At 41.6% G+C, this 14735-nt stretch overlaps 1 protein-coding gene across 3 annotated transcripts in view; it reads right to left on the bottom strand.

Moving 5' to 3' along the window:
- Positions 1–14735, bottom strand: part of tmem131 (transmembrane protein 131) — a 33474-nt gene that overhangs the window by 2376 nt on the left and 16363 nt on the right. Inside the window, exons 16-36 of one of the 3 annotated variants that reach the window (XR_014593851.1) lie at positions 14092–14202; positions 13578–13712; positions 12351–12455; positions 12173–12259; positions 11864–12016; positions 11699–11774; positions 11492–11606; positions 10207–10345; positions 10000–10109; positions 9842–9914; positions 9517–9668; positions 9272–9414; positions 7097–7283; positions 4223–4408; positions 3974–4129; positions 2920–3359; positions 2638–2822; positions 1386–1516; positions 1165–1283; positions 927–1083; positions 686–833 (exon numbers count right to left, since the gene is read on the bottom strand). Coding sequence is in view for 2 of the 3 variants with exons in the window: in XM_083940660.1 (XP_083796786.1) it covers positions 686–836; positions 931–1283; positions 1386–1516; positions 2638–2822; positions 2920–3359; positions 3974–4129; positions 4223–4408; positions 7097–7283; positions 9272–9414; positions 9517–9668; positions 9842–9914; positions 10000–10109; positions 10207–10345; positions 11492–11606; positions 11699–11774; positions 11864–12016; positions 12173–12259; positions 12351–12455; positions 13578–13712; positions 14092–14202 (3188 nt within the window). In the remaining variant the exon portion in view is untranslated. Of the gene's footprint in view, positions 1–685; positions 837–926; positions 1284–1385; positions 1517–2637; positions 2823–2919; positions 3360–3973; positions 4130–4222; positions 4409–7096; positions 7284–9271; positions 9415–9516; positions 9669–9841; positions 9915–9999; positions 10110–10206; positions 10346–11491; positions 11607–11698; positions 11775–11863; positions 12017–12172; positions 12260–12350; positions 12456–13577; positions 13713–14091; positions 14203–14735 lie in introns of all 3 variants that reach the window. The other 2 variants (XM_083940661.1, XM_083940660.1) reach the window with 2 other exon arrangements.

Raw genomic sequence — 14735 nt, 5'->3', positions numbered from 1 at the left:
CGTTATCACAATAACAATTACTGTAATTAAGCATTTGCAACACTGGAGGTTTTCTTCAACACTGGTTTTTAATGAGACATCTGTAATTCACTAGAACAACTAAATACTGTTTAAGTTCATAAAAGTGGTAACATTGATTTTTTTATTTCCATAGGGTCAAAGCATCACTGCACTAATTTGCAAATGTTTCATTTAGCATGGAACCTCTCAGTTAATTTTCAGTTTCCAGGGGATGCACACCAAAATGCCTTTGGATGCACTTGGATAGACACTCAACCAATCAGAGCACTGTAACGTGTGACGAGTGACGTTTCGAAATCTAGAATGGCGGGCGATGCTCCGCTGTGATTGGGCCGCTACGGATCTGCTCTGCTGGAAATCTGTCTGAACGGGAGAGGGGCCAAATATCTGAATGGCCTGATGAAAACTTGAATTTAGTAAAAGTGCACAGAGGAAGGCAGGAGGTTCATGGTGTTCAGAATGGTCATCATGAATGATCTAGAGGCGGATATGGTTTATTGGTGAAATACACTTTCACAAATGGTAAGACAGTCTTCCATTCGTTGGCCGGGACGCAAGTTGATAACAGAATTGATTGTTTTTGTTGTTGTTGTTTTTTTAATTAAAAAAAAGACCCTTGGGTTGTGCCAGTCGCTGGTAATGATGCCTGAGACCAAGTGAATACCTGTTGCTGTTGAGCACGCTGCTGTAGGAGCCTCGGGACAGTAAGCTGGGGGAGGTCGGAGGAGGGGAGCATGTCCCTGCTGTGACTGACCTCTTCAGGAAAGGGTCTGCGTTTATCGTCTGGAGGGAAATCTGCTGGAGACTGTCTGCTTCTGCGTGAGAACAGAAGAACATCTGATCTTTAGAGGGCTCATCGGTGAGTGTTTGAAATAGGACGTGGCGGCGACACTTTCAGATTTGACTTACGGACGCTGTTTTTTGAAAGTGGCACATCCCACTCTGGAGGAGCAAACTCTTTCTCCCCCTCAGAGCTGCTGCTGTGGCCCAGCTCTGGCACTGGAACACTGGACAACAATTTGGCCAACAGAGAGGGGCGCCCTTCTTCCAGCTTCCCATCGACTGCCAAAACAAACATGCCACAAACACATCTGGTACTGAAGCAAAGTACAACGTGAAAACCTATTGAATAAAGAAACTCACATCTCTGTTTGGGCAGGGGTCTTGTCTTTGGGATGTTGACGAGAGGGTGGAGAGCTTTGGATGTGAAGCTCTTGCGCTGTTTGTTCTCCAGTGGTGTTACATACGGGAGCTCCAGAGAACTGAGAACAATATGTTTATTCATAAAAGAACTTTTCACAGTATGTCATAAGAGATTAAAAAAAGCAATGAATAAAAGATGAGGTGTGATTATATGAACAGACCTGGATTTTTCAGATGGGGTCTCTTTCTTTGCGATTCCTTGTTTCTTAGTTTTGGGTTTGATCAGGAAACTTGAAGTCTCTTCTTTCACTTTTCCTGTGGTTGCTGTCCTTCCTTTCTTTTTCACTGGTTCCTGAAAGAAATGATGGGAGAATGAATATTTACCGCTTCCTTATTATATGTCATTGCCTTAGGAGTAGATGCCACGGCTGTTTTTAAGTCTTTTGCACTAAGTCGGAGTATGTGAGTCTCTGAGACATGAATTGCGTGTCAAGATGCAAGTTTTCCCGGTCTGTCATTTCTAGTGTGAATATAACCATAAATCACACCGGATACTTGGACGTCCAGCTGTAAGTAATGAATCAAAGCATCTGTTAAACAGTCAAGTGAAAACACAACAAAGGTGCAACTGTTACCCACAGCACCCCCATGCTGCCTCAGCAGTTTTCATTCATTTAGCATTGAGCTGTAGGAGCATTTACACGAAAATATGTCATTAGATATTTTATCACAAATTCCTTCCTCGTCTTTTAGAGGAATCATTTTCCAGGACCTTTCCAGTAGTGTTTTTTTTTTTTAATTCAGGAGAGCACACGCTCACAAACAGTCATATAATTTACTGTTACATTTAATCCATTTACAGCTTTGGAAAATATAGGCATGATGATGTATAGATCACTGTAAGTCCGTTCCGTCCCGTAGGTCGACTGACATGAGAGTGCAAAACACGCATCTTGGTTTACGCAGGTGATCTGAGTGAGAACAATAAAAATGTTCCAGGACAACATAGACTATTTCCTACATATTTTGTCATTTTATTCACTTTCCAGGTGTTTCTATGACTGGAAAAGTAGTCTCTAAATTTCCAGGTTTTCCAGGCTGCGTAGGTACTCTGTTAATACAACAGACAAATGCCACACATATTTAATCAAAACTAAACTGGAGCTCTTTTCATAGCTAAATACAGGAGCACATGAATGAGTTGTGCGTGATAATCATTTGCACGGCTGCACAAAGGAAAATGATCGATATGCTGCAGAGAAAGGGAAACTTTCTCTCATCTGAAGATAGAGTTTTTTTCAATGTTCATTGGTCCACAAGTCGAGTCTCCTCGGCCGATTCTCATGGCAGACAAGTCTAAGTTATGAGACTCGACTCCATGTTTCGAGTCCATGTCTCAAATCTCCAGCTCTGGCAGATGCAACACGGAGAGAGAGTTGTCAGAAATGATGTACGAGCTAGGAAACATTGTACCTCTTTGATGTTAGTCTCCACATCTGGGTTGGAGGTCTCTGTAGTAGTGGAGGAGCTGTCGTCGTTGTCAGCCAGGTTATCTTTGAGCTCGTCTCCCTGAGTCTTAGCGGAAGATTTCTTCTCTTTCTCTTCCTTCTTCCTCTGGGCTTTTGTTTTGCCCCGCAGCTTTCCTTTGGATTCCAACACTGCAAACAAAATGGAACACACATCTCAAAGACCTGTAAATGATTACAGAGGCCATCTGCCCTTCTACTCTCTCATGATCAAAACCGAAGTGGGTACCTTTGTTTTGTATTGACTGAGTGCTCTGTTCCTGTAGAGCCTCACCACTGAGTGAATCTGGACGGTCGAGGTCGTTGTCCATTGCTCCTATCAGGTTGGCATATTCTGAATCCTCCGGACAGAGGCCTCTGTTGGGAAGCGATGACCCGGCAAAACCTGGACCCTGGAGGTCCAGTTGTTTGGTACTCCGAGCCTTCCGGTTGGTTAGCTGGCAGGCAGCAGGAGGGCCTTCTTGGCCCGAGGTTGTACTTCCTTTGGTCAGCTGCGAGGAAGTAGCTTGCATAGATGGGCGGCTGAAGCTGATCCTGGACCTCTTATCTTGGCTGTCTGAATCTGAGAAGGTGCGGCTGTTGCCCTGTCGGCCTCCAATCCGAGCCGCTCCGTTGCTGGACGTATATACACCTCTAGAAGTCTGGGGAGGGTCGGCGTAATCGTTCAGCCTGGAAAGATTGAGTTGAGTTGTTTTATGAACAGTCTACATGGAGCAGTGTTTAACTGAGAGTGCAGTGAAGCTCCTGGAAGTGACTGTCAGAAACGTTAAACAATTGTACAAATGGCTAAAAAGGCCTCTGTGATCCCAAAGGCTCTGAAACACCAATCTGATCACAGACACAGCTCTGACAAAGGACAACTGATTAAACGCTTTGTGTTGTTTTAAACAGTTTCATGCCTTCCATCTAAAGTTGCCATTAAACGCACCACCAAGCTTGTAGCTTCTGAAGAGGACAAGAACTGACGCAGTTAGCTGCATCTGTTGCAGCTTTTAGAAGTCGTCATGGTAATTAATTGTTTTCTGATATTTTGTAGACCAAATGATTCTTCAATTCATCGAGAAAAAAATAATGTGAAAATGAAAATGAAAATGAAAAAAGAAAGCAAATATCTCTTTTATACTACTGTTAAGTCATAAGCAGGAATACAAAGTGAAAAGAGAAAGTTTAAACTGGCATTGAAAAGTTCTGCTTTGTCGTCTTTTTGTTGTTTCGTTTTTAGGAACTGGACTAGCGGTTTGATTTACAGACGAGTAACTCAGCCTTTTCCTGGTTGCACTTACTTTGAATCACTGTGAATTTGCACAATTTCCCTGAGATTAAATGGTCTCCCTGTCTCCAAGGTGGAGTTGGACTCCACAGACACGCGCCTTTTGAAAGGCTCCCATATGCTCTGAGCCTCCAGGTAGGCTGTGGCAATCACCAACAGAAACATGGAACTAAAGAGGCGTCAACAAAACAAATACGAGCTGTTAGCTGGGATTAAATACACAAAATGAATTATAACAGCGTGGTGTTTTATTTGTACCCACCTCATAATGAGCGACACTATGATGTAGAGCTCCAGCTCCCAGCTCGGTCTGGGCAGGGTCTCTGCACACGTAGCTAGCATGTGGTAGGGCAAGGAGGCATTCAGGACAAACACAAACTCAGAGCCTCCACACGTTACCAATTTAAGTTCCCGGATCACTCGAGATGAAGTGAAGTCCGGTGTAAACCTGTAAGAAAAGGAAGACAATGTTGACGTCAGCCAGAGGTCAGAAGTGGTGGCTTGGGAGACCAGGGCGGTATCTTTTTGATTCAGGAAGCTATGAGCCATTTAGATGCACCATGTTCATTGTGTAAATGACCAAAATGGACTTATTTGACTCATTAAATGACCTGAGCACTAGAAAGATTGTGTGGGTAGGCCCGTCGTGATAAGCAATAAATCGATTAATCACATGATAACTTTTAATGAGCTTGGTAACTTTGCCAGCCGTGACAATTTCCATTTTCCCTCGTGTCTCTCGACTGGCTCACAAGAGTTTTCACTCCGGTGCATCAGTTTCTACTGACCCCTCTTAACTCTCGCCGCGTGTTGTGTCGGAGGCAGACCCCTGCCGTTACAATCAGAGTGCAGCACGAGAGCCCCATGAGTAGAGTAACATGCTAGTTAAGATTCTGAGTTTTAAAGATGAAATTTGTTTCAAAGCCGACTGTGACAGCTGCTGTGTGGGAACACTTCGGTTTCAAACAGAATGACTGCATGAACCACTTCCCCTGAATGCGCGGTTTGTTTGAAAACAATAGCAACCAAACGCGCCAGTACAACAAACCTGCATCTCCACTTTAAGCTTAACCATCCAATGCATTTTATTTACATCCATTTATCTATTGTTTCAGTTTTGTGTGATTTTATTGAACTTTTATTGACTCTGACACTGTTAAACAGGAACGGAGGCAGAGTGTACGTAGGCAGGGTGCAGTAGGGTTTCTTACCTGCTACACAGACTGTCTGTAACGTGTGGCTGCTGCCAGCTTCACTGTGTGCACGTGGCACTTTAACTTAGTTGGTTGTGCAGGTTTGTAAGCTGTTTACAAAGGTCCTAACTGGCAGTTTGACCTGTTAAAGGAATCACTATGTCTGAGCCTAATGTTTTAGACTTTTTGAAGGGAATTTAGTTAACATCCAATTTATCGATTGTTTCGGTTGTGTGTGTTTTTATTTAAGTGCATTTTTTTTGTTAAAATAGACTTAGAGTCCATTTTATTTATCGTTTTTGGTTACCTATTTAGGATATTTAAAAAGGGTTCCAGTTCTCATGTTAAATATTCTTTAGAAAGAAACGTTTATTGATCCTTAAAAGGGGGTACATTAACATTATGTCAGTTGAAAAGGCTCTCAAGACGGCAACATTATCGCTTATCGCAATCATTTCTGGGACAATTAATTGGTTTCAAAGCCATTTGTCTCAACAATTAAGGTGAATGTCCTTCTCTGACTTATTAACTAACTGTTGTTAAAATGAACATTCCTGAGGTGAGGCATGCTGTTTGAGATAGGCAGCTGCCATTTACATTTTCTTCTAAACCTTTCAGTTACAAAATATATATATTTATTAATATAAAAACTGAAGAAAGATTGATGTGTACTATCGTTGCAGATGGTCTGGATTGATACGATACATGCATTTTGGTATAACTGAATGTTCAAACCTATCAAGTAAACAGTGTAAATTTCTGTTCAACCAGGTTTTATCTGATTAGTTATAAGTTGGAAGACACACATGGGACTTTTTCAGTCATCTTGTGAGCACAGGTGCAGCTAATAACACTTCTAATAATGGTTACTGTACATTCCATTCAGGTGTGGCAGTTTCAGGCAGTAAAACATGCTGGCTACCTGGCGTGGTTTGCTGTCAGTGATGCTACAACGATAAAAAAGGCCATTGTTGTTCCACTTGTGCATTTCCTGCTACGACAAGCCAAAAATGTCTGCCATGAGAAAGTCTATACCACGATGAGACAAAAAGGCACTCACTCTTAAACTTTGACTCGCTTTGATCCAGATGTGAAGAATTCGAGAAAGCTTGATTAATGAGTCATTCATCATTTGGCGTACGTATGGATGGCCAAGAGGCTTAATCAGGCAAAACAAGTGGAAATACCTGTAGGGACTATCATGACTGTAGCATGAGTGTGTCAGGCTTTTAAAACACTTACACCAATGGGTACATTTAAGAGCAAATTTATTATTTCAGTTTTTTATATTCTAATTGATGGGACTTTACAGTAGTCTCATAGCTTAGCACAGTGAACCTCAAACAAGTAGCATTTGGTGGTTGTGCTCTTTTTGTTTTTCTTAATGACATTTTCTGTAAGAATGACGACATTTCTCACAAGCAACAAGCAGGCGACAGATGCAGAATAACGCTGATGATGTGTTCACCTTACATTCACCTTCAACCGCAGTTTGAAATAGGATTCATTTAAAATTTGGACAAACAGACCATTACATACTATCAGTATATATAGCCAGAGGGGCTGAGGATGATTTAAACCACCAGAGCTGGTGTCACTCAGACTTTTGACAGGAATATTTAAGTTGGGTTTTTTTTTTATTTGCAAATGAATAACAAGTGAATGTGTGTCCATTTTGAGAGTGGACTTGAACTTCAAGAGACGAAGAAAAACAAGACCTGAGGGGTAAGCATGCAGAGGCTGCAGAGAGACAGAGAGCCAATTCATCCTCTTACTGAGGGCTTACTCAGGACAAGTATTAATAGAGCTTCTGGGTGATGGGGAGAAAACACACACACGCACACACAAGTTCCCATGCAGCACCCATGTTCATATGCCGCCCTCAACCTGCAGTTCCAAATCAGACAAAGGGAAATAAGAGAAAAACATGGGTGTTCACTCACAGTATGATGAGGTCTTTTGAAGCATTTGGCTTGAGTGCAAATTCTTGACAATTGAGAACTTTGAATCCGTATCCTTCACAAGCTTGTCCGTTGATTTCCGCTGATCTGATGGTGATGGGGAGCAGGCCCGTGTTCTCCACCCTGAAGGTTCTTTTCAGGGTGAAGTTTGGCTCCTTGACTTTTGTCTCTGAAATTAGTGAAGGGATAGTCAGTAATGGACGCTGGATATAGTACTGGGCCGTACGAACAACAAATTGCACAACAGTATTTTTTTAAGCTTTGCAGTTTCACAGTATATTTTTTGCACTATTAGGACTTAGTATAGGCTTATGGTGACTTATTTTACCAACAGGACTACATAGACTATAGAGACATGCAGTTTAGCAGTATCATTTTATAAATGTACAATTATTAGTGTTCTAAAATGTTTATGTTGCAGATTGTTGTAGCTTTTTGCCCTGAAAGAGAGCTAGTTGTGGGTTTTTAGATAATTGTTGTGTTAAACGTTATGACCATTAGACGGAAGGTTATGCAGGTTTGCAATACACTCATACCTTGCCTCGACCGTAGAGCTCTTTGCGGTGAATATCATATATTTTTCTGCCTATTGAAGAGTTAAAGCAGCTGTTTCAGTCGTGCAGCAGTATGGCTATATACTGTATGAAATCATACGGGAAATTAAAACAGCACTAATTAAATATGTAACAAAAGATAGAAAAATATAGAACTTTTGCTGGATTTTTTAAATTATTATTACCAGTGTGATTCCTAAACTAAATGTTTTTAATTGTATCACTATGTTTGTGTGAATACACAGGCAAAAAGTTGTACTCGTTTTCCTTTTATTTTGACTCTGACCAAAAAAATATTACTGAAATACATTGAAGACATTGCATTTTTTTAATATAAAAATAATAATAATAATATATAATTTAATAATGGCCACCAACATTCCAGTGTTTGGAAAATGGCCCTTTGCCACTACACCGATATGATATTGGGGGTGTACAGAAGCTTGTTATACAAAATAAATACATCTTATTAAATATTCTGATGTTGGTCATAAATGAAACATACAGAATGTCTCTAACTATGACTTCCAATGATTAAAAACATGATCTGATCTTGAAAGCTATCATACTTCATGTGTTTAGACGTTTAAAGAGTTTACACTGAGTCATTTCATGCATCAAAATCTTTACTTCTCCCTTGTGTAACTATGTCAGCAGGGGGGCCTGTGGTTTTCACCACTGACATGATAATGGAGGCAATACACTGAAATGAGCGGTTTATACATCGAGCTGTGGTAGCATTTATAGGATCCCTCATCAGTTCAACCACTGAATAATGTGTGTGGGAGAGAGTGCCTCTAATCTGTGTGTTTGTCACTTTACAAGTGGTTAGCTTGCTAGCTGTTGTTGCTAGCTGTTAATTTCTGTAGCTAAACTGTAAAAGTGCACCAGTCATTCTTCTTCGACTTGCTTTGGATATGGGTGGTGAAATGACAGAGGGACTAGAGTCAGATTAGTGATGTGGGCAACAGAAGCCGTACTCACATACCAACCTTAGACACTGTCAGGAGAATCAGGTCTGGAGAGTTTTTCTTTCAGACATGCAGCACACAACCGGAGATTCACGTATAGACACGTATAGGGGAGGACATAACGCAGATTACACCGCAACGACAGATCCGGTTCTTTTCCCCCTCTATCTGTTCTCTGAATTTGGTTTTGGTTCTTAAAGACAGAAGTTCCTGAATTTCAACTCTCAAGTTAGACATTTTAGTTGCCGTCTGTGTGTTAATCACACTCTTTCCTTTAAGGTCAGAGGTTTGATTACTTCCTCTGTTGGCCGCAGCATGATAGAAACACGGCCATTCACTCCCCGTGAATATACAGGAGAATGAGCGGCTGTATTGACACATGGGGTTACTCTGGGATTAAACTGTCTTTGTACTAGAGAGCTGGGAGGGTAAAGTCCGTTTGATAACTGGGCCGACTGAATTTGCATTCTCACGTACAGCTCCGTCCGGTAATGTTTAATTACTTTCATGTTTGAAGTGCATGTTCGAAAGGGCTAGGGACACAGGAGTAAATTATAGGTGTACTAAAACACATCTGGATTTGATCTGGATGCAAAGCATCGCTTTGGACCTACAAAACAACTCAAACTCACTCTCTGTGCAGTCTTTCAGCAGGGCCTCGGTCATCTTGAACCTCAGCGAGCTGCCTTGTCCCGGAGGCTTCCCGGCGACTTTTAGGCTCTCCGTTGCACCTCGGCCGTGAAGTACGATTGTATCGATCACAGTCAGATTATTCCTAAGCAGATGAATCACACAGTGAAGCACACAACTACTGAAGAGAAGTGCGTATTTACTAAAAGGAGTGTTTGGTTAGTTTTATTTTAAAAAATGACATTACCTGACTATGAGGAGGGAGGAGACACTGTGGTTGCTGATGGGGGTGAACCTCACACTGAGTGACTTGACTTCTCCGGGCAGCAGGAGGAGGTTGTACACAAACGGTCTGGTTGATCCCTCTATGAACCCTGTACTGCTCTTCATTAGGGATGTCTGCCAAACAAACAAACAAGCAGAGCCTGTTGGAGACAAACCGCTTCCACATGCTGCCTCCTCTGCAGACAAGAGGACTGTGATTACTTAGCAATGCAATTACATGTCAACCAGCTGATTCTCAGACTTCCTGAATAAGCGGCGAACTCCATTATCACTCTTGTAGCACTCACTTGATTTCGGTGGATCTGGAACTCTAAGGTATTTGTGTCAATGTTGATGTTGGACAAGTTTCCTAATGGCAGCCTGAAAAATAAAATCAGAGGATCACTGTCGAAGTAAAATGAAGAGATAAAGACCGGGACGAGCTGGGGTTGTGCAGATTTCCCACCTGTCAGCCAGCTTTCCAGAAAACACTGAGGGGTTGGGTAACAGGGCCAAGGGGAGGACTTGGACATAGACGAGGACGTCGGCAGGATTCTGAAGAATCACCTCCTCTTCCTGCAGATACAGGAAAGTGTCCCAAACACAATGACACCTTAACACCAGCTTGTGACTGTGTACATGTACCAACAAGAGGCCGGTTGTTTCTACTCACAGAGGAGCTGTTTGTGTTGGTCAGAGGAAACATAATTTGCTGTGAGGAGTTGACCAGTGAGGGCCAAGTCAAGTGTGCCGTTATTTTAGCTTGCACGTTTTTCTGAAGGTCTGTGTTGACTTCAAAGAAAGCTTCAATCCTTTAGGAAGAAAAGAAAAACATCTCATGACATTCTGCCCTGCAGAGGGGAGCAACTAATTAAAGGGACAATTCTTTTTTTTTTTAAGTGGTGGTGTATGTTCGGAGAAGCAGGTAGCAGTACCGACATGAAAGTTAAGCAATTTTTTTTTTAAAGATTATATTTTGGGGCTTTTTATGCCTTAGGGCAGCTAAAGGTTGATAGGAAATGGGGCAGAGAAGCCGCAGATCAGAGTCGAACCTGGGCTGCGGCGGTGAGGACTTATCCTTATTAACTTATTAACAGTATTTTGACTGCTTTAGCTTACCGTCAGACAGCCCTGTTTAAGTTTACAATGGGGGAATTGATCAAGGCAAAGGAAGCCCAGCAACTCCTGTGTTCTCTGATGTAAAACTGCTGTTTTTATCAATGGAGTCTGGTGGCTCCCTGCACATGGAGTAAAAATCTATTTTGGCAGAGCACAATGAGGCAAAACGATGCATTTTATATCATTTGGCCGATTTGGAAAGTATTCCCGCCTGTTTCTCCAAATTGGGGACGTGCTGACCACCATCTACTGTATGTAGGAGTGGCAGCCACTCACTGTGCAATTAATAATCTACTCTTACATACCTGGACACTTATCTTCTTCTTTTTTGTGCAATAACTTTATCCACCACTTAAGTACAATAATTTAATCTTGCTGCTCATTTCTGTCATATACAGTCATACATATTTGATCTTATACATTTCCTCTACATTTAACTTATCTGATTTCATTTGCTGTGAATTTCATTTGACCTGTGTTCTTACATCTACCTCATTTATATTTGACTAAGAGTTTATTGCTTACTGTTATTGTTTTTGTTTTGTTTTTTATACTTCCTGTATTTATTTAGCCAAGAGTTTATTGGTTATCTTATACGGTATTTTTTATACCTCCCTTGTTTTTTGTAAGCTGCTGGAAACTCAATTTCCTTGCGGGAGTTCATCCCAAAGGATCAATAAAGAGAAGTCTAAGTCTCCAAGTCTAAGTAATACACTGACTATGGATAAATACCTCATACAACCACACTTCCAAAAAAAGATATAACTATCCCTTTAATAGTAAAATTTTGAAAATCAAAGAACCAAAGATCACTGAATCCTTACGCCTAATACACTTACTTGTGACCTGAGCGCTCTTTTAGCTCTTTCCATCGCCTGAGGAGTTTCTGGTGGAGGTCGACATCAGCGTCCCAGATGTCCTCCTGTAACGCCATCCCGTGAGGCTTGGACTCAGCTGTGAAAGGAAGCGATTCATTATATTTGTATTTTGACTCTATTTGGTGAGATCTGAATGTCACACACACTCGAAAAAAAAAACAACCTTACATTTAAGCACAAATGGCAGCCCCACATAACAGTGATCACCACACTGCAAGCTGGCATCAAAATAAATATTTGCCACCTGAAAAAGAGATGGAAGATAGAAAATAAGTTTACGTTTAGAAGGACACTCATGGCTCACGATTGTTGCGCGGTGAGACAAGGGGCTACCTTAGATTTACGTCTTGGCTCCAGCTCGTCTTTGTTGTTGCGGAGCCGTTTATAATAAAAACGTATATCTTCAGTCAGGGAGCGGATCTGCTGGAGGCGCACCTTCTGAGTAAAAGAGCTCTGTATACTGAAGCTTTGATGAACAACTTTCCCCTAAAGAACACACACACGTAGACACGTCAAGAGCCAGAACACCCCAGGCTTTCCACAGGAATGTAAGCTCTGCAGGTGTCATCTCATCATCTGCTTGGTACCAGGACTGGACAGGTGTGAAATCGTACTCGTGATTAAATCTTAAGTGACACTTACTGGAAATGAAGGTGGTAAAATGATGTGCTTGGGAGAGCTGTTTAATGTCCCCACAGCAATGAGAGCTGTCACTGGGATGGTTAATATCTGAGGAAGAAGAAAAGTCCCTGTTAAAACCGAACGCACTGTGCAGTTCTTTAAAAGAACGCCATAACCAGCAGATTTGACCGGTTCCTACCTCATAATCTGTGGTGATGTGTATGGCTCCGTCATACATGCCTTCCAGTGCCTTGGCCACAAGCGTCACTCTGAATGCTGCATAATAGCCAGATGCTAATATAACCTTTGCAGAGACACAAATATGGGTGTTAGTTCCTTTTATGCAAAACACTCTTGGCGCTGCAGATCAGTTCGCTGTCTTTCAATTTTTGCTGATGCCGTCTCTCCTGCTTTCCTTCTATCTGATGTTCTTTTTTTAAGCTTCACGGGTCTTTTTTGTCAAGATTATTTTCCGACTAGAGTGCCTTTCAAGCCTTTTATTATTTATATGTCAGTGAGGAAATGGGGGGGGGACATGCAAGACACATGCTACGGGCCAAGTTGAATCCGGACCACCGCGATGAGGAAGATCAGCCTCTATACACTGAGCCCAAATTTAATTTTGCATTTACCTGAAGCAGCTAGAGTCCCTAGAGTCAACAGTCAGAGTCTGTTGCATTAATGCTTGCTAATGTTTGCATACCAATTTCAACACCAATACCCTTGCAAAATACAGGGTACTTCATATGATACATTATTGTTTTCTGCTTAATGCAATACCCAACATGTGATTGGAAGCATTCAGTTGTGAAAAATTCCACCACCACTCCTTCCCAACCAAGTTATTTTAACATAAATGCACAACTGTACAACACTGTACAAGTGTATTATTTGGGTCTGACTTTCACCTCAGACTGTATGGACTGTAGCTCCTGCGGTAGTGGGCCAATCGCATGTCATAATTCGAGTGAATTCGAGCAGTGATTTGCTGCGGGCAAAACCACACAAATAATAAGGGAAGATTTGATACTACTTGGTAGTGGTTATTTCAGTTGAAACATTGAAGGTTTCAAGGACCGATATCAAGGCTTACTTATGAATGTGAGAATCAGACACTGTAAAAGTTTTCAATTCATATCAACTACATGACATTTATTGGCAGGTAGGGGGAACAGAGAGTGAGTGCTTGTGTGTAACAGAGAAAAGTTGCAATGTAACCAATTTTTCTTCTTCCAATTTGCTATTCCGAACTAGATGACTGATGAAACAGGTTTTCTGTTTACCACAACACAGGTCTTTCTTTTGGATTGCATTAGATTGGTGACACTACTCTCCACTAACTGCCCTTCTGCTATTGGGTTTAGAATATCTACCAAATTTAGCATCATGATGAAGCAGCTCTGGAGTGACACTGTGGAGGTCTTACTGTTTTGTGATGGGATGCTGAGGTGTTCTGCAGCTCTCGCAGGCGATTTAGGGCGGCTGTTGTGTTTCCTTTCTCTGTCTTCAGTAGCTCCATGGAAAGGCTGTCTCCCGTGACCAGCCAGGACTTGATCTCCAGCTGCAGGATGCAAAAGAGTTTGTCAAGGACAAAAAGGACAAAACTGCACACTATGATGGCCGGAGCCCTTTTGGTGAACAATGTGTGACTGTCATTTAAATCATCTACCACAGTGGAAATGAGTATGTTACACTGTTGCACTGAAAATATGTGAAAGCACAAGTCAGCACATTTAAGTCCATGAACAATCCACAATGGATGTTGCTGTGTATTGGGCAATGGAGAAACAAACCTACAGCAAATAAGTTCTTCTCATTATTTCTTACTTTCTGATCAGCACAAGCCATCTAAAAAAAACTTGCCAATTGTTACATAGTCAGCTAGCGTTTTATGTTACTTAAAATAAATGCAATAACTGCAGTATGCTGTGTGATCTCACCTCTATGGGATTACTGTTGACCACCACAAATGTGATGCTGCTGGTGTCTGTTGCACTGCGAACACCAAAATCCAGGATGTTCTCCTTTAGACTGGGAGGTAGCACCAGCGGCTGCTCACACCAGGCGACAAACAACAAACACCACATTACACACATCACCAAGAATCATAATGTCATATCTATCTGATCCATTTTTATTCCACAACAATGGTTACTTTCTGTAACAGCACCTTTTTAAATTTAAAGTAACTACAGACGCAGAGCTAAAACCAAAGCCAAACCGCAATCAATACACTCTGGTTGTGTAGTTCCTGTATTCTGACTTTGTATTGCTTGGTAAACTGTGGTCTCTAGAAAACAGCATCACACTCACCGTCACAGAAAAAAAGCCAGCTAAATGGCTATATCGAGTAAAAGCGAATTGTTTAAATAGCCACTGCCAGCTTTATTTAAAGCTAAAACTAAATGTACCCATTGAAGTTTCCTCACCTGTTAATAACAAATACCCATTTTGATGAAGTGAGGTGAATTCAGCTTGTTATTCCACAGAACTAAATGTGGCATCAGTTCAATCGAATCAAGAAGGAGAACTAAAACCCTGAAGCTAAAGGGAACTAGTTAAGCAGATCCCAGTAGCTTCAACC

Source organism: Echiichthys vipera (assembly GCF_963691815.1).
Source record: "Echiichthys vipera genome assembly, chromosome: 3".
Taxonomy (NCBI): Eukaryota; Metazoa; Chordata; class Actinopteri; order Perciformes; family Trachinidae; genus Echiichthys; species Echiichthys vipera.
This window is presented reverse-complemented; position numbering and strand designations above follow the sequence as displayed.